This window comes from Arctopsyche grandis, chromosome 11 (assembly GCF_051622035.1).
Source record: "Arctopsyche grandis isolate Sample6627 chromosome 11, ASM5162203v2, whole genome shotgun sequence".
Classification (NCBI taxonomy): Eukaryota; Metazoa; Arthropoda; class Insecta; order Trichoptera; family Hydropsychidae; genus Arctopsyche; species Arctopsyche grandis.
Genome location: NC_135365.1, coordinates 4976411 through 4998014, shown reverse-complemented (window position 1 = coordinate 4998014; position 21604 = coordinate 4976411). Strand labels below are relative to the sequence as shown.

General features: G+C 31.9%; 2 protein-coding genes across 3 annotated transcripts in view; both read right to left on the bottom strand.

Moving 5' to 3' along the window:
• Nmdar2 (glutamate ionotropic receptor NMDA type subunit 2) overlaps nt 1-21604 on the bottom strand; it is a 251063-nt gene that overhangs the window by 142778 nt on the left and 86681 nt on the right. For both annotated transcript variants that reach the window (XM_077441568.1, XM_077441565.1), the window contains exons 2-3: nt 2917-3090; nt 2400-2581 (exon numbers count right to left, since the gene is read on the bottom strand). In XM_077441568.1, coding sequence (XP_077297694.1) covers nt 2400-2581; nt 2917-3090 — 356 coding nt within the window. The remainder of the gene's footprint in view (nt 1-2399; nt 2582-2916; nt 3091-21604) is intronic.
• LOC143919204 (uncharacterized) overlaps nt 1-21604 on the bottom strand; it is a 740296-nt gene that overhangs the window by 639083 nt on the left and 79609 nt on the right. The window lies entirely within an intron of this gene.

Here is a 21604-nt window from a genome sequence, read left to right as displayed (position 1 = left end):
AATATTTAGATTTTCTTTCACATCATTGGTGTAACATGCGTAAAATATTCCTCAAGTAATGTGGCGTATCGGGGAAAATGCAGAGAGAGATAGTTTTTCCTGTTTTAATATAGCCTCGGGACGCTTTTCCGGCCGGCTGTTATGACCCAAATTGAAAGTTAGCTTCAATATTAGGCGACAACTCGTTTTATCTTCACAAACAACATATTTGGAGGATCATATTTGTGCCCTTTCTGTTTTTTAGGACGAAAATAGGAATTGGCCATTACTTTTTATATAACAATAATAAATGAGGCTCAAATTTGATTCTATCTATACAAACGAACGAAATTTCCATCACAAAGAATCACACCCCTATTTTTACACATTTTTAACTACCTTCTAAAGGTACCATATTATACAAATACATATAACTTTATAGATACAGTAACAATAACCAACGCCTCTATCGGGTCAGTAACTTGTTCGTCACATCTTTGCATACATATACATATGGATATAACTAAATTTGAAATTCATTCCACGTATATTTCAAACAAATTTTATCGCTTTAATTCTACGCTATAAATCTCACACTTTACTGCCTCAAAGACGCCATCGTATCGGCAGATAATCGTTATTTAAATTATGCGAACTGCCAAGGTATAGTAAAACCTTAAGTGCGTGGGCGACAAGTTTAAAGCCGTTTCGAATCGACCGTTTACCATCGGAAAGAATGTTGCCATTAGTTAAACTTGAACCGACTGAATTATGAGGCTAACCCCGAGCTACTACCAACGACTCCATCAGGCCTGGATAGCATTAAAATCGATTTATCTGCGGCTTTTTGGTATTAAATGTAGATGTACGAAGACCCATCACTTGAATGGAAAATTTTAGGTTGTTTTTTTGCTTGAATTTTTATTTATTTTAACAATCATTACTTTGTTTTCTGTTTTCTTAAAAAATCGGCCAAGCCGATGGGCTATTAGAAATATTGGAAACTCTAAAATCTCATGACGATCTCACACCTTCGATTGGATCAAGTACAATAGAAGGTGTGAGACCGTCAATTTACATGGCCAGTGTATTCAAATTTGCATGATACGATAGATTGGATCAAGTACATACACTTGAATGTGTGTGGCTTCAAATTACACTTATTAACAGTCACACATTTTCAAATATACTTGATCGAATCTATTGCATCATTCAAACTTGACTACAATGGCCATGCAAATGACGGCCAAATACCTTCAAGTATACTTGATCTAATCTATCATATCGAGCAAATTCGACTACACTGGTCATATAAATTGATAGCCTCACACCTTCAAGTATACTTGATCCAATCTATCACATCATACAAACTTGCATACACTGGTCATGTTAATTAATAGTCACACAAATTCAAATTTATTTGATTCCATTTATCGTTTGGTACCATAAATTTGATGATACATATGTATATGGGTGGCATTATAGTCCAAAACTACACAATTATGTAGAATAAATTAAATTATTATCGCAGTTTTTTTCCGTTTTCATTTTCTATTGCAATATATACATAAATACATACATACATACATAAGTAACTTATATATTACTAGTGGTTTTACCCAGCTTCGCTCAGTATTTGTAATATAAACCACTACACATGGCTAATCTAATAGTAAACATTTTATTTAAATTCATTTGAATATTAATTAGTTTTTTATTAAATTTGATTCTAAGAACCAAAACTCACATACATACATACAAAGTCTCCTTCGAAATTATATATTAAATAAGTACGAAATTTATAAGTTTTAGCCGTACAAATCATGCATCAACTTTATCCATTGAAATGTCAACAGGCAAAATACCCTAGAAACTTTTAATTTAATAACTTGAATTGAGTGAATTAAGGAGAATTATTATATTTCACAATCAATACAATTAAAGTGTTTGGGGCGTTTATGCACGCACGTATTCATTTCCGAAAATGCATTGAGCACGAATTTTGCTTCATTCGGTAACCGGCAGAAAAATTTCAGTCTGCGAACGACGTTTGAAAATCGTTGATTTAAATCAGTAATTCTATGTAGATATCTTTCACCTTTATGAAACAGATTTGTTAATACAAAGTTGTTTATACTCAATTATCTGTTAACGTTTCTGATAAATAAGAGCTTTATCATATTTTATGTATAATATAAAAATATCTGTTATATGTATAATATAAAAATATCTGTATATCGGGGTAGTTTTTGAACTCTTGAACCTTGTATATATTATTCACATATACATACATATATTATATAATGCATGGCATTCATTATATTTCATATACATTTCTTACTAAAAGTAATGATTTATTTTTGTCCCTACTATCAATAACGAAGCATAGGAATGGTAAAAATCAAAATCAATATACTCACTTGCATTTCGCTGACTCTTTCTCGTACGGCTTGTATGAAATCGTCGTGTCCTGCTATTTGAGAAGTAACTACTGAGAATTGATGCCATTTGTATCGTTCTAAAATGCTCAACATTGCAGCCGTTTGATGTTCTATCGAAGGTGCTAATTGCAGTTGTAGAGTCGATTGTGATGCTCTTCTTTCTGTGTAGACAAAAAATGGTTTAAAGAATTGAGTGTGACAAATATATAACTTTTCATTCATCGACGAGCGGATTATTTAGCTACTCAACGATGAAGGTTATTGTTCGTGGCTAGGTAAAATAAGGCGATACATATGTATTATGTACGTATACTCTGGACGTTAATATGAGCCCAAACAATGGCGATCGATCAATTGTCTGTTGCAGCTAAATTTTGGCGTTCGTTCGCTCGCCTATGGAGTAATGCTCATGTAGTACAATGGGGGATGATAATGTGTTGAAAGGTTTTAATTTCAGCGACGATTTGTAAAGAATCGTTCGGTGTATAATAAATACCTAGGCCTGAGTTGTCTGCGTTCCACGCGATTACAGGAATTCCGAGGTATCCAGCCAGCTGAAGGAAGTATTGTGCGGAAGCTGTAGATCGTCCGTATTGTTCATAATTCATCAAATATAGGATTGCGGAAACGTTAACCGAAAGGAACTCCTTGCAGAGAGAGTTCAGAATTGCTGAAACAAAAAAAAAATGGAAAAAATTAGATCGTGAGAATTTATCGATGGCAATTTTTCATCTTATGAAGTTTTTTTAATAAACCGTTCAGTGTAGATGTTTGAAATTCCATTTACATATATTATACTGGATACATTGTCTGCCTGTACAGTGTATGAACAATTTATAAAGATCAAATAGCAAATATAAAATGAAATACTGACTAAAATAAATCAAATACTAACTAAAATAAGTAGTTATTCCAAACATAAAGATCAGCTGTTTTTATGTAATTTAACAATACTACATATTTACAGACTTATATTTTAAAGATAATATGTAATACATATATTTAATAAATTCATATGCTATATGTGTGTATTATGTATGTATGCACATACATACATACATAAATCGACTGACTAAAATAAATAGTTATTCCAAACATAAAGATCAGCTCGTTTTATGTAATTTAACAATACTATTTACAGACTTATATTTTAAAGATAATATGTTATACATTTAATAAATTTACATGCTATATGTGTATATTATGTATGTATGCACATACATACATACATAAATCGACTGACTAAAATAAATAGTTATTCCAAACATAAAGATCAGCTCGTTTTATGTAATTTAACAATACTATTTTAAAGATAATATGTAATACATATATTTAATAAATTCATATGCTATATGTGTGCATTATGTATGTATGTATGTACATACATACATAAATCGACTGACTAAAATAAGTAGTTATACCAAACATGAAGATCAGCTCATTTGATGTAATTTAGCAATACTATTAAAGACTTATATTTTAAAGATAATATGCGTTTAATTCTATTTTTGAATAAAAAGTAGACGAATTTCGTGAAAATAAATCATAAATATTATTCTTAACACTAATATAATTAAAATTAAAATTTCAATGACTCAAATGTCAGATTTTTTAGTGGTTAGTATATAATTCAAACAGCTGACGGGTCACGGGTTTGAGCCCTGATTCAGGGTTGCTGGCCAAATTTTGAATATTTATTTATTTATTTAAAGTTTGGACCGTTGTAGCATTACAGGAATTCCTAATGCGCCACAATGGTCAAAAATATAACAGAAAAGACAAGAAACAAAATAATAAATTAGACATAACAAAAAAAAAAACATATATATATATACACAAACAACTAAAAATAATAATTATTATTATTATATATCGTTTATCGTCTTGAATTCATTCTATGTTTACAAGGTTTTTGTATTTCGTAATATTCTTTCTCGATTATGATTTTCAAGTTATGAATTCTATAAGTCCTCACCAGATAGAGTTTCAAAATTTGTCATCCGGACTGACCGAAACCAATCACGACAAGCAAATAATACACCACCACCACGTCGATCTACTCTATCGCGACGATGCAGCCTCCAGGAAGAATCAAAAAGTTCAGCATCAAAAAATGATGAAGTCAACCATGTTTCCGTTAGTGCTACCATATCATCACAAATATGTAGTAGAAACGGCTGAATTAAACGCAGCCAGCTTTGTCCTGAGACCTCGTGCATTTTGGTAATAAATTACCAATTTTCGGTCTCCCAGTTTGGCGCGTGACTTTCTTTGAGACAAGAAATGGCAGTTTTGATTGGGCCAACGGAGGTTGAGCCAATGGAGACGAAACGGAAGAGGAAGCAGAAGTTCTTCTTCTGCTTCCTCAACACAGTCACAACAGAATCACGACTATCAGGACCATTTGAGCAGGCAGATGTAGGAGAAGAGGCAAACATCGACGTCACTGCGACCGTTTCCATAGAAGATTCACTAATACTTGCAGACGTAGTTTTAATATCAGGCTTCAAACATCTAGCAGCTCCCGTACAAACATCAGCAAATGAAACACTTGGGCGCAGCTCTAATGATGAAATAACGTCAGTGGATATACATACACATACAGTGAATATACATACATACATACAGTGAATATACATACACACATACATATGTATGTGTCCAAGCCTGTCGTTTGCCATTAAAGTTTGCCTATTTATCTGATTTCATTGTTGAAACGGTTTCACTAAAATTGTCATCCTATCCTGTCTCTCGCAAATTTGAGTTTAAATCAACTCATATTTGTTGTTAATGCTACCCACTCCGAAAAATATTGGCATTATCGAATTTTTCTATAAATGTCTGTAGTCACATATATCCAAGGTCGGGTTAGCAGCACCGGGCGAGGGAATGAACTCATGACCCTTCATTTGAAAGCATTAAAAGCTTACAATTGAGCTACATGTGTTGTTGGTTAAATATTCAAATCTGACCAGCAACACCTCAGAAATACTTCGAATCATGAATCAGCGCGTGATTATTTTCAATTGAGTTCAAACTAGTACTCAAACCCGAGACCTCTCAGTCGTTAGCATTTACGCTAACCATTGAAAGATTTATTAAATTATAAATTAACCAGCAAGATAGATTAGTTAGAGGTTATCATATAACAAAGTGGTCACGGGTTCAAATTCCACTGGATTTTTCTGGCTTGGATTTATGCTCCAGATCGATCTTTTCCTATCAGAGTTTGCTAATTTATCCGAATTTCATTAAAACGGTTCCAAAAAATTGACAACCTTGCCCATCTTCTCACAAATATCGAGTTTACATCAATCTTAAATTTCGCTGAATTGTATAAAATGCTGCAAATTCACAAATTTGACCATAAATGCGTCTGTGGATGTTAATTGATATGTATTTACTTTGTATGATAATAATAATAATAACTTGTATCATATGTACAATGTTTCTGGCCAGGAAGGCGCATTGGAGTTATCTGTTATAAACTAAATTAATTAATAACTTTCAATCTGAAATAATTTTAAGGCATATTTGATGACCAACAAGGTATACATATGTACATACTATCGATTGTTCGCTCCACTTTTGATTACAGACTTGCCGAAAAATAATAACGCTTCATTTCAATTACGTTTCCCATTACGGTTTGTTAACTGTCCTTTTTCCCTATTAATGAATAATTCATATTTCGTAATTTATTACATTTTCAATACTAAAATCTGACGCGAGCGAAACAGCCACCCGAGTAGATCGCCCGCCTCTCCGTAATAAGAATTAAAACGTACAAAAACTTTTATTTGTATCAAAATTAAATTAAGCGCTAATTAATCTCCGTCGTAAAATGGGGTAAAAAGGAAATGACTCTTATCCATTTTAATGACGCTTGCCTTCGTTTATTGTTCCACAAATGGGCAAGAGACGGAAAAGCCCTCCGTTAAGGAAGGATCGAGTAATCTCCTCAACTTAAACGTTTTCTCTCGCACGCTTTTATATATTATATACATACATATATACATATATATAATACACAGTCTTGTATGATATAAAGGCACACGCATATTCAGTTTCACTCTCTGAGACATGCACATACGTATATACATACTTTATTTTGCAAAGAGAAGCCCCAAAGCTTATCTCTCACCTAGGCGAAAGCAACGGCAGGCGTAAAACCAAAGTGGCTTCCTTCGGAATCTTCACCTCAAGGATATAAAAGAGCGATATATTATATCGAAAATAAGGGTAAATCCGTTTTGCCTTCTTTACCGTCTTCTAAGACATCCGAGGTCTATTTCTCAACGATATAAATATATTTGGCGCAAACATATAATTCACTCTCGAACGATTCGTTGGCTTTATTAACCCTTCCTCACCGAAGTGGGGTATACAAGTACCCCAATTTTTTCCGTTTTTCGTAATAGCTATGTGGTTTTCAAAACTACATATATACCCTATATTTCTTGTATTCCTAGAATGAACTACAATAAATTTATTTTAACAGATTTTGTATGATTTAGAAAAAGGGTACATCGTACAAATATTACGGATGCGGTGCATCCGCTCTAAAATCGACAGACAAATTGAACGACAGATTAACGGACGGCTGCTTTAAACGCAATTCTCGTCTTCTCGAATGATATATTGCACATCAGATGACGGGTAACCTTTCGATGTGCACAGATGCAATTATTAAAATTGAGTTGGATCTTTCAGGCGAGTTTAATAAGGCAAGATTCGATAAGTTCCGAATCTTGCCTTATTAAACTCGCCAGAAAGATCCAACTCAATTTTAATAATTGCATCTGTGCACATCGAAAGGTTACTCGTCATCTGATGTGCAATCTATCATTCGGGAAAACGAGAATTACGTTTAAAGCTGCCGTTCTGTTAATCTGTCGTTGGTTTGTCTGGCGATTTTAGAGCGGATGCACCAAACCCAAATATTACATTTATACATTTCTACGTTCCAAAGTATGATTTAAATGCGGTAGCGATAAGTCATGTTTTTGACTGTTCGCTTACATATTCTTGTTGATCGATGAATCAATGCGAGAGAAAGAGACAGCCATATTTTCGTAAGCTATTGTTTTCGTCGCTTTTGGCGCGTGGCTATTGAGTCATGCAGTCGCTTGTTGGCCTTACTTATGTGCCTTAGCATGTCGATACTTGTAGTTATTTTTTATTACATAAATATTCAAAAACATGCTATAGAACTAAAACTTTTTTATGTTGATGTATAAAATGATTAAAAAGATATATCTATACATATTGAACCCATTTGTATTGAGAAAGGTTGTATTTTGATTAAAAAATACTGGGGTCTTACTCGACCCCGGTTCAGGGCACTCTTTCGATCTCGACGCTCCGTCCTTCGAAGGTTAATTGAACGAAAGTATGTATGTATTATATGAACGTTTGTATTGAAATTTCTCGATTTCGAAAATGTCACTTATTTAGAGGTTTAGAAGCCGTTAAAATCCAAATTGGCCGTTTTAATTTACCGATATTGTCTGGGTCGGAATACAATTTGATTGAAAGCACAATAATAGATCACACTTTAATTTTCCGAAGAATCCAAAGATCGTTTTACCTTTTATCTAAATGTTATAAACAAAATAAAATCATTTCATATTAAATTTCGCATTAAAAGTCAGTCATGTTTCAAACAAAATCAAACCAGCCATAATTTTATTCTAATTATAAAATCTATTTTGCTTTAATTGACCTTATACTGTATAATACAGTAAAATTGTAACAATTCTATTTTTAAATTTATCTAAAAGAGGACTATACATGTGTATCTAAATATTATGAAATTAAACATTTTTGTGTATCAAAACGTTTCTTAATGTATCAAAAATAGAATTAAACTATCAATCTACTGATCATGTATTTTTTCATATAGACATGTATGTACATAATTAGTAGATATTATATATAAAATTTAGTTAATTTGACTTGTAAATCTAAATATCTGTAGGTACGTTTATTTCTTTCCACGGACTTTTGACTTAATGGACATTTGGCCGACGTACGCTTGACCGAACGGATATTTGCCCAATTGTGTAGCAAAATTACTTAAAACTCAATGAAAACAAAAGCTATTCATAAATCTTGATTGATCTTATTATAATTTGATATTTTCGATAAATCTAAAGAATTTTATATTCCATTCGGCCAAATTTCCATCGGCTTAGTGTCCGTTTAGCCAAATGTACGTTCGGCCAAGTGACTGTCAACCGTTAATTTTGATGTTTATTGCCCAATTTTTATCCTTCTATTAATATGATTAAAATTTTATAATAAATTCAACGTTTTTAAATTGTTTTCATACGAATTTTCAATTAAAAAACAACGTTCAATTAAAATTTGAGTTGACCCTCCCCGAAAAGAACAATTCACCACGTATAATATAATATGATTGATCATTGGGACATAATAAAAGCCTTGTTGGATAAATGGTGTCTGTTTTATTTTTAGTAAACATATTATTTAATCAAAATTAATCGTTTGCATAAAAAAAAATGTCGTATTACATTGTATATTTATATCTAAAAATAAAATATTCTCACACTTTCCATTCAGAAGGCAACTAGTACATAATATATGTACTACATATATTCAGTATTGCTTATCGAAAATCGCAAAGATATTATTGAAATTTCATAAAGCATAATACCTATTAGGGCAATCTTTTACGAATCGAGTGCGGCTTCATTCCTATTATGTTATATTTCCTTTTGCAAATCGCATAGACATTTTTAATCGAAAGAAATCCTGAATCCAATTAATCTGGCGAAACAATCGGGTCGCAAAGCTTTATCGAATGGGCTTTATATTGTGTAATATAATAAGGAGGTCGGATCAGCCGACGAGCGAAAATTCATACATACATATATACATATGTACAAGTATATTTGAGACAAACATAATCCCGGGTAAGCGATCTCCGAGGAAAAGATGGCCATCGCCCGAGAAAAGCGTGGGAGCGGCATCATTTAACCTTATTTTCGTCGTTATTTCAGCGACGAACAGATTAATTGTAATGAGAGAAATACTAAATGCCCGGGATGAAATTCTTACGAAACGAAAATAAAATATTACAATCGCATTACGAAGGTGAAAGTATACGGTAGATTCGATGGAGATTTTTCCGTGTTTATATTGATATATATTGCAAGGGGGTGGGAATTTCGTGTCCGTTCTGATCATTTTCACGCGTCAACATATTGGTATACGATAACGCCTATGAAGTGTCTTGAAAAGGGAAATGTAACGACTGCTTGCTTATTTTTAGGAAAATGTATGTATGAGCGTTCAGCGTGGAAAATATCCAGCCTAGACATTTTGAGATGAAAATTTTCAGATAAGACGAATGAAATGAAACTTCTATTTCCACTACTGTAAAGTACATACATATATCATAATATTATATACTTTTGAATTCATTTTTGAGGAAAAAGATATTTTCAACCTTGATGTAATGGATGCATAGTTCACTGAATGTTGTTGATGTAAAGTATAAACTTAAATTGAAACGTTGACTGATAGATTACATATATATGTTATATTTATTTTATATATTATTGTTATATTTATTCTTTATTTTAATGAATTTCTACATCTAATGCCTGTTGATTTTTCTATAAATAAATAAATATATATACTGATGTGATAATATTACACTCGTGTGCGAATTTCTTTCCTATTGGAGTTTCCCATTATATTTGAATTCATTATTTGAATGGTTCCTCTTCAAATCCTATTTTTCAACATAATTGAATCTAATTTCAAATTCATAATGCATAAAAAGTATTTATATGTAAGGAATCTACTAATTGAGCCCTTATATTTAAAAGTGGCATAAGTCCACTTTTCTTTATTTCAAGAAATATCTCGCAAAACATGAAATACATATGATGTTTTGCGTTTGACAATATTTGGCACAACACAGACCAGAAACTGCACGTAAAGAGAAGTATGAAAAGTGTTATTTGGTACATTATATATATGAGCCGTCATATTTAAAAGTGGCATAAGGCCACTTTTATTCATTTCGAGAAATATCTCGCAAAACAAGTAATATAATGTTTTGTGTTTAACAATATGTAAAATACTGATGGCCCGTAATACGTTTATTCTTATACGTTCACAAAATAAGTGATAGTAATTTGTGAATTAAGTCAAAGAGAAATAGTGTTTTTGGAACTGAAAATTGGACTTCCGCCACTTTCAAATGCTCATATAATAAAAGGATGTATTAAAAATTACACATCATTAAGTATTGTATTATAAAAATTCGTTTAAATATTTATAATCTCATATTTACATACATCAAGATTTCCCTCATACAAAATGTCATTCATTTTTTTGCATAATTTTGAAGCAACATTGTAGATAGACTGTTAGTCACTAGCACGATTTATTACTATAATTAAAAATCCACATTCGTATTTTAGATGATACATTTTCCTAATAGAAAACTTCATATATGTTAGCACGACTTTGACGCAACCTTGTGGACAAACTAAGACTCTAAGACAATAATTTATCATTTCTGGAAGTTATTTATTTAACTTATTATTATTTAACTTTATGTTTGGTTCATTGTGGAATTACAGGAGTCCTTAATGCGACACATTCGACACATTCAGGTCGAAAAAATACAGAGATTTGAGAAAAAAAAAATATGTACACAGACATATATACATTTATAAATCAAAAAAAAAATCAAAAGCATTATAATAATACCAGATAAAGTAAAAATATCAGATAATAAAATACAAAGTAGGGAATGTCTTGCATATATAGCCAGCACCAATATATAAGGACCAGCCACAAATACAAAACATCCCTGCAAGATCCAAATGAAGGCAGAGAGATGATTGAAATTTCACTCATATATCACATTCAATTATGAAAATAATAATGAGCGCAGGCTACCATACAAATAATTTAAAATAATCTCCAATAAACCAAGCTCACTGAGATGTAAAATAGCACACTTAGGCTCAGCATCAACGATTTAATGGAAAAGTCGGGTAGCTCTTGGAATAGGAGTTATTCGATAAAGAACTGTGCGAGCAGGAGATATAACCATCAAAGGATGATGTCTACCACGCACATACATAAATATTAGGGACATTAGGTGTCAACTGTTCCAGCAACGATGGGCATGACGTATTACCACGTAGAAGATGAGAAACAAAACGAATTAAGGTCTGTTCATACTTAACAGCACTGCACGACTTCGTTTCAATTATGTCATTTTATTACATTTCTATTCATATCTACCTACACGTCGCGGTCACGTCACGTTTACAGCACTTTGGCCGAGTGCAAGGCAAAATCGGCTCACTTATACATTACAGGCCATGACGATACGACGCAATATTGCTTACGTCGTATTGTCGAGTACTTATAATAGCTACGCGTCAGAATACAAGTCAGCAAAAATGTTTCGGCGTTTATCGAACGAAAAATTATGTTTAATCGTGTTGTTGTTGGAAGAAGAATCTCAAGAAGGCAATAAAAAAGTACGGAGGCGTTTTGATGTGCATCCCATGTTAAAAATAGAAAAACCGAAGGAGAGTTTTGGACACTGTATAAGGAGCTTGTGGATGATGAACAATTTTTTTTTAAATATTTCCGTATGAACCGATACCAATTTGAAACATTATAATACTGGATAAAATAAAAACACAAATCACCAAAAAAATTGTCATTGTCAGCGCCAAAACCATGTCAAAAGATTGAACAGTCACTATCGATAATTGATCCAAAACAGCAAAGCGGCAGACTCATGGCACGTAATTTGCGTGTATATCTCCACAATGGCCAAAAAGACGGATACGATACGTTGACGGATGTTGTTGTAGGTATGAACAGGAAATGTCGGGTACTGCTGTAAGCCTACCGTGGCGTAAACGTGACGGTTGAAATGAACATACCCATACAAAATGTACCCAAGAATACTTTTCGAACGACCGGATACATGCTGTAGTCGGTTCGTGCCGATTAGGTATGATAAGTTTTTCCAAAGTTCAAGGGAATTATAACCAAGCATGCCCAAAAGTAAAAAAGCAAAATCGCTGCAAAACACGCGGCTGCATGCTCATTTCGATTTCGGTATTTTTCGTCTCGACAAAATTTGCTACTGTTTGACCGCATGTTCACTCGAACTTGTATCGATGTCGAACGTATGGAACACGAGTACTGCTCGCACTTATGCAAGCTGTATGTCACATTCCCAGTGTACCTCTCCACTCGTCTTGTGATCCTGATACTTTTGTCTCGACTTTTGCCATTTTAAACTTTTAAACACCGAAATGTCATCTCCGCGACCCATCGAATATCTCGTCTTTCGTACATGATTAAATTCAAACAGTCGCGAATTTCGTCGAGACGTCAACTACCGAAATCGAAATGAGCATGCAGCCGCGTGTTTGGCAGCGATTTGTCGCAAACCCCTTTCCTATATAGTAGGAAACGAAGAAATTTATAAATCATATGTGCAAAATTCAACACACTATCGCCGGAAACATAATAGCATCACCTTATAAAACTTCACTCTGACCACTTTTGGGAATAGTTGGATATTTTTTTTTTGTATACGACATCTGTCAACCCTAGAAATATCCGGTGACACGGTGCTCATATCCGGTTAATACAATACATTTCTTTCAGCACTTTGTTATACAAGCCGCACGTTTCGATATGCATACAATGGCTTTTTTCCGAAAACTTTACGACCCGTCGCGTCCCGAAACCCACATCTCGATAATCGCCGCACTTAATCCGGATAAAAGCGATTTAAAATTCACGCAGACCCGGACCGGGGCCCTAGATAGCGTTTAGACCTAAAGGCGTTTCGGTCTCGTGAGCATTTTTCAATGTGGCGTTCCGGATTAGATTACACTTTTCCATTTAAGACAATTTTACGCTGGACGCACTTGATGGTCGTTTGGAGGCTAGTGTGCAAATATTAATAATCCGAAGCTCAAAAATTGACTTCAGATGGGAATACTTGGTTTTATTTTCACCTACAGACACTTCTTTTTAATATATTTCACTTAAATGTAGAATTATCTCATCTCGTGATGACGTATTTTCACTCTTCAAAATAAATATCCGTCGATGCACTCAAGACCTTTATATTATTGCTTTCTGATATAATTTCAATGTATCCATAATTGTTTTCTATCCATTTAAGGCCTGTATTATATAAATGTATAAATGAAGTAGTGTTGTGCCCGTTGATCTTTTTTGATTTTCAAACGTTTTTACGCGCACAAAAATACTGCATTGCACATTACAACTGATGATTTAAAAAAGGGAGAATATAATGAAACTCATACATGTATGTCTTATTCATTGACGTTATTATTATCATAATTCAATGTGATGAATGAGTGGAATTTTGAATTCTCTCTTCCATTTGGGCCTCGCAGGGATGTTTTGTATTTGTGGCTGGTTCTTACATATATAGGTATATTGGTACCGGCTATGAGTGCATGACATTCCCTTTTTTGTATTTTATTATTTGATATATTTTTGATATTTTTACTATATCTGCTTATGTATAAATGTTCTTTTTGTCTGTGTATATATGTATATATTTTTATTTTTCTCATGTCTTTGTGTTTTTTCTACCATTGTGGCGCATTCATTAGGGACTCCTGTGATACTACAATGGTCCAAAATTAAACTTAAACAAATAATTATTTTTCATATTATCACTTTAATTTAATTCCTTTTCGAAGTTACCCGTTGAAATTTCAACGGGCAAAACTCCATTAAAACATAAATACATATATACACACATACACACATTTTTTCAGTCGTTATATATTATATATTATTAAAATACGCCCTCACGAGATTGTTGAATCAATTAAAAAAAAACATGAATTATATATTTAAGAATTTTTCAAGAATGTATTGAGATCGTTTAGGCCTCAATTCATTTAGACTGAATGTTACATATAAATAAAAATCTATAAGAATCAAGACTTTATACGTTTTTCCTTTTTTACTGGCAATCATTATTTTTTGTGTTTGTTTTTTTATATTCCAATTTTCTATTATGACTTGCTTATGTAGACATTCCTAATATACTATTTAATAAAATTTTATGTTGTATATGATTACTCCGAATACAATAACTACCGAAAGCACATAAACGATTTTATATAATCAATATGTAAATACAATTATAATATATTTAATATGAAAAATACGCACCAGTTGATTTTTTATAAGCATTATACATGCTGTCAAACATGTCAAACGTGTTACATAATATGTACACATATGATTAGAATCAATTTATCCTCAATATACCCAATATTTAATCGTCAAAGTTCCTTATCAACTCAAAATAAAATAAAATTATATCTCGCGCTCATATATTACCATTATTAACGTATGCTTCACATGTATGGAATACATTCCTTAAAAGTAATTTATAATACACCCATATATATTCACTTGAAAAAACTGCATGCCATAAATAATATTCCGTTTGTTACAGACATTACTAACAAACTAACCAGTATATTCTGACAGAATCACTAATAACCATACTAACACACTTGTGAAGAGTCTCGGTGATTACAACAAAATGTCTATACCCTTCAGGTATAAACACAGATTACCTAAACACAATCTGCCTTAGGTCACGGACTTTAGAGAGTCTTTAATTAATATTATATATTAGATGTATTATGAGCATTTATTAGAATTGTAAATAGGTTTTTGAGCTCTTTTTTCTATTATGCTGTATTACTAACAAAATTAAATTAAAATTTTAAAATAGAAAATGATCAGTAGATCAATAGCTATTAAAATAGATATAAGATGTATTGTGAACATAATTTAGTAATTATAAAAAGCATTTCAAAATCAAAATCAAATTCAAATAAAAAAAAATAACTGACCGAAAGCTTTAAAGCTACTAACCAATAATTGATAAAATACACTTAATTGATCGAACGATGTTTTGTATTCTTCAAGGTATTAGAAAATGGGCTATTATTTTTAGATTAAAAAAATAATTAATTAATTTCAACTTTGAGTTGAAATATGATGTTGAAATAGTTTCAAATCATATAATATTTTCTGCCTATATACTTTATGGACTATACGTCGTCTTAAACGCCTGAAGGAAAATTTTCGAGGCTGTTTCACACAGGCTGGGGAGCCTTTCGCAAATTTTTCTCCATGATAAAATAAAATATAAAAAAAGAAAAAAAGGAGCATTTTCCTTAAATTACGCTCGCTTGCCTGTAAAATTAATGCTCTTGCCGCCTAATCGCACTTCGGGGACGACGACAAGCATTATGAGACCTCAAAAGCTCCACATAGTGCGTAAATAACCCAACGACGACTTTGATGGATGGCTATCGTTAAAAGCCATGTTGTCTTTGCTGTTTGACGGTCGTTATGCTAACGAAAAGAATTACCGAATTTACATCAAATACATTTTAGAGATCGACCTCGCCTTCACCGAGCTTGCTCCGCGTATTATAAACTTGCCACGTGGTCGGGGTGTGGGTTCTAAAATTTATTATTTCTTAGGCAAAAAGGTAAAAAGGGTACTGCGAGCGCCCACAATGACGAATCGAGGCTGAAATCCGGAAGCTTTTTTTCGAATTACGATCTCAAATGTGGGCACGAAGGAGAGTGCAAAAATAGACATTGGAAACTTTTAGAAATGAGAAAAGTATCTAGCGTCTGAATTTCTCGATTTTATCTCACTTGCTTGCAAATGTGGTTCAATTATTGATTATTGAATCTTTCCCGAGTTCAAGTGTTATGTTTACGAGCGGGTTCATATCACATACGTACGTAAGTATTTTGTTGCTGGTTTCTAACGGAAACTCAATTTTTGATCGGTCATTTATTACAGCTATGTGGTCAATAACTACATACGAACTTATTTTCCGAAATAAAAAAAATCATTTACTGATGTGCATTTAATCAATGTGCATACTAGTATATTGAAATTTCATATATCAAATAACAAACTTATTGAAGTACTAGTAGAATATGACCATTTATATGTTTCTTTCAGAAGCATTTCAAGTGTGAAAAGGTATCCAATAAATGATGTATACTCTCTGCTGATCTTTTTAACATACATATATGGGGAAATAAATAATGAAAAGAGTACTGGATGGATAGAAAGGTAGCAAAACAATAGCTGGCAGAAAGAATTCCAATAAAATAATTGCGAATGATCAATTTTTCAGCCATTTTTGGCCATAAATGTATGGCCAGAAATGGCTAAGCTACTTAGTGGAATAGAAATAGAGAGTAAACTCCTGGGCTTAGAGATAAACAAAAATCCTCTGCTTATAGATTGGAGTCTGTCATAAAGTCCAATGCTCTAAAAGACTATGGAGAAGCAAAGATTTTATTAACCTAGGTGTCTTGATCCCAAGATGAGAAATCCGCAGAAGAATATGAATTTCGAAAACGGTGATAATCAGTCTGACAAAGATTTGGAAAAACCGTTTAGTAATAAGGATCTTTAGCGATACCTTTTGCATTATATAAAGTAGACACATGAATATTAAAGAAGAGATTAAATAACATGTTAAAAGCCTTCGAAATGTGATGATGAAGGTGGATGATGAGCATATGTATATGGTCCTCAGATGTACGAAAGTCTCTATCTTCAATGAGCTGGCAGTTTCAGAAAGACTCTCCACAACATGTGGAATAAAGATTTTTATATTCTTTAGCCATATTTCCAGGAAGAATGTGGAGAGTCTTGAGAAGCTGGTAGTCACCAGAATATTAGAAGAAAGGCAAGCGAAAGGACAGTGTCTTTACAAGATGGTCAAATCAAATCAGAGAACTGAATCGTCTCTAAATACTACATTTAACATAGCACAGGACCTACATACATATATAGACAGGTAGATTAAAATAATAATTTTATATATGGAAACATACCTTAGTTTCATTAGTAGACTGTTTGTTATTTCAGTTCCATTGAAAAAATAAAATAAATGAACAACAATACTAATCAATTATTCATTTGCTTTCAACTATTTTAAATATTTGATTAAAAATTTTATTCAAAACGATGCATGTTATAATATTATCGTTAGTATTTGATTGAATTGTAAATTTTGCGCTTACTCTGAGCATTGCATTTAATTTGGCACAGGACAAGGAAGAGTGGAGGCTAATCTTCTACCGAATACAGGAACGAGAAAGATGATTATTTCTCGTCTAACTGTAGATTTATATAAGACTTCAATAAATGTAAATTGTTAAAATTATATTGTAATTAATTTCAAAAGATTTTTGAATTTCTTAATAATAAATTTCATATTTAATGAAAGAAGAGCTGACTGCTCATATAAACTGATGTATTTATATTTATTTAATATAACAAAAACAACGTTAATTGTTTTGGAGTGTATAAAATTTCCGAGAAACAATCACTTTGTGTATAAAATACTTTCTCAAATATGAACTTGACTTTCAACTTATTCGCTCGTTGGGATTTTTTTTTAAAACTGAAACATTTCAGGAGATTTGTGCATTTTCCGCCGTTTACATTTTCCCTCTGCGAAAATATTTTAGCAAGGCTTTTACGCCTAATAAATTTTACTCGTATAGTCGTTGTCTCATATACATTGGCAATTATTAGAAGGGAGAGACCAAATCCGATTACGAAAAAAAATCCTTCATTTTTCACGTGAAATCTCTTTTCACGTAAATTGCACGTAGAATGAAATTTAAAGTAGGGAGAATATTGAGACAACCTCAACATCGTCTCTTGGTACAGTTACGCTAATAAGCTTTAAAACTGAAATGTGTTTAAAAAAAAAAACAACAATGAAATGAAAAAGGCAATCAAGTTTTTCGAACGTGAAAATGAAAACTGATTTTGCACGAAACGGCAACGTGGAAAATATTGAAGTGTAAATTGGATTTAATTTTCGTATGACTGAAAATTTGCGTTTTGGAAGCTGGAGCACATGTGTTTGTGGACATAAAGCGGATTTATGATGATGTGTTAACAATTTTAGCCCGGGCCAAGGTTCGCTCTCACATGTAAAATAAAAACAATTTTTTTTCACCCTGTGAGACCTTCAATTATTATCATACTTCATTTTGAAGCATTTTTTTATTTTTATTTATGCAAAATAAACATTTTTTACACGATACAAGTCCCATACGTTTAAGCAAAATAATTCATATGATATTCAACTACTATGTTAAAAGCACAAGATATAAATCTAATATCATCATCATAATTTACAGCCATTCGACATCCACTACTGGATGAAAGCCTCTCTGTTTCTGTTTTATCTCAGTTTTACGCAACTCTCATCCATCTCGCCCTAAACAATTTTCTAATTTGATCTACCCATCTTCCCTGCGGTCTTTCTTTTACCCTTTTGCATTCTCTCGGGTACCATTCTAGCACTTCTTTTGTCCACCTTTCGTCCATTCTTCTAGTCACGTAGCCCACCCATTGCCATTTCAATCTCTTCACTCTATCCATTATATCCACAACCCTTGTCATACTTCTCACCCATGTATTCCGTATCCTGTCTTTCCTCGTTACGCCATTGGAATTTAACTTGGCGTTCAATATCCAAGTTTCACATCCATACGTCATCATTGGCAAAACACAAAATGATCGAAGATCTTTTTCTTCCGGAAAAGTGGCATATTTCATTTAAAAACCGCATTTATTTGTCCAAATGCACTTCATCCTAATATCATACGTCTCTTTATTTCTTTTTCATTACTGCAAGTATATTATTTGTCCTTAATATAAATACATATCAACTACTTATACCATTGTATCATGTATTGTGATGTTATCACACATGTAATAGTTATTAAAGATTTTGAATTGTAAATAGGTTTTGAGCTCTTTTTACTGTTATGCTGTACATTAACATTAGAATAATATAATACTATGATTACTAACAAAATTAAATTAAAATAGTAAAATAGAAAATGATCAGTAGATCAGTAGCTATTAAAATAGATATAAGATGTATTGTGAATATATTTTAGTAATCATAAAAAGAATTTAGAAATCAAAGATTTGACAAATCTGTCATAAACATGTGTACATTAATCGATACCTTTAATGATGCAATTTATTTTGTTAAATATTTCCACTAGTTATTGCTCGTTGATTTCGATTCAAAATTGTAAATGTACATAATGTAAATTGACGTTAAATAGACTAAATACATAGTTTCACTTTAAATCATTTTTCATAGTTTCATTATTATATGACACAAAAAGACCTCCAATATAACACAAAGAGCAAAAGCTTGATATATAATATCTCGACGTACATCAAACTTTCCCGTGCATTTTCACATCATATTTGCAACATTTTCCGAATTTCCCCAACACATGTTACACAAAACGAGCTCGCATGTTCGTACCATGCTTATAATATAATATAATAAATTAAAATTTCAAACGCTCCTAACCAACCATGCGATAATTTAACATCATCAAACGTACGTATGTACATACATTATAATGAGAGAAATATTCCCGCACAATGAATAATTCATCAAAATTGAAAACCAAATCATACGACGATACGCGAGTCGGAAGCTTATGCCAGTCTTAAATGATACATCTAGCAGAGGCACATAATACTGGATTAGTTTATCTTTAAGTGAGATGATGAGAGCTTTGAACGTCCAGACGAGAGCTTAGTCGTAATGCACGAAATTTTATATCATCAAGACGTCACATTGCGGCAAATGACGTCAGTTTCAGACACACTCCAAATATAGAAAGCGCTCAAATGGATTCAGAATAAATAAAAAACAAAGCTAGCAAAATTACAAATGAACTACAGCTTAACTAAAGTGAAACTACACAAACTGTCTGTTCGATAATGCGATTTGAAGACAGTTGCAAATACTGCTATTTTAAAAGGATTTATTTTTAATTTTTTAACCATTCTCTTTTATATTTTCGTTGTGAGGGTGTTATGGCATTCACAATGAAATATTTCTGACATATACAGAAATATTTCATATATTTTTCGCATTGTTTTGGTGCAATACTCTGAACTTAATTTACATACATATATATATATATATATATATATATATATATATATATATATATATATATATATATATATATATATGAGCCGTTATATTTAAAATTGGCGGTAAAATAAAGTAGTAATAAATCGGGCTTAGAGCTTATAGTTGTCTACAGTATTGCGTCAAAGTTATGCTATTTTGTATGATGGAAAGCTTGATGTATGTAAATATGAAATTATAAATATTTGAACGAATTGTTGTAATACTTATGGTGTGTAATTTGCAATACTTCCTTTCATTATATGAGCCGTTATATTTGAAATTAGCGGAAGTCCAATTTTGAGTTCCAAAAACAATATTGCTGTTTGAATTAATTCACAAAATGTTATCATTTCTATTAATTCAATATGTCCTGAATCTCGGAAAAGCAGAATATACGTATTACAGGGTACCAGTATTTTTAAATATTGTTAAACGCAAAACATTGTATGTATGTATATGTAATGTTTTGCAAAATATTTATCGAAATAAATAAAAGTGGCCTTATGCCACTTTCAAATATAACGGGACATATATATATATATATATATATATATATATATGTAATTCTCCATGTCGTAGATAACACTTACAAACAAACCAAAATATTTTATAGAACAATCACTAATAACACTGAGCAAAAAAAAAATAAAGTAAAAAACTTCATCGATTGTTACTACGTATCTAAACTAAAGTACATAATTACTGGAGCGTAGATTTGACCCATTAAATTCGAATATGATAATAATTTTTGTTGGTTTGATCTCGTTTATGAGATATGAGCGCTTCAAAATTACACAATTCTTACAGATTTTTGGCTTTACAGTATTTAACTCGTCACTTACTTGAATTAGAACTTTCAGATAAAAAAATGAGATTTAAAACAATCTTTGTAAATGTACTGGAATATAAAAGTGGCCAAATAAATGCATGATAGCTCGAGAAAAAAATGTGTCAAGAAATATATGTTGAACTTTTAAAATACGCTAGATAATTAATTATACGTATTTTAAAGCAATAAAAACTTAAATTCAATAGAAAAAATACCTGAATATTGATTTAAATACTCACTTTTGGCAAAATAAT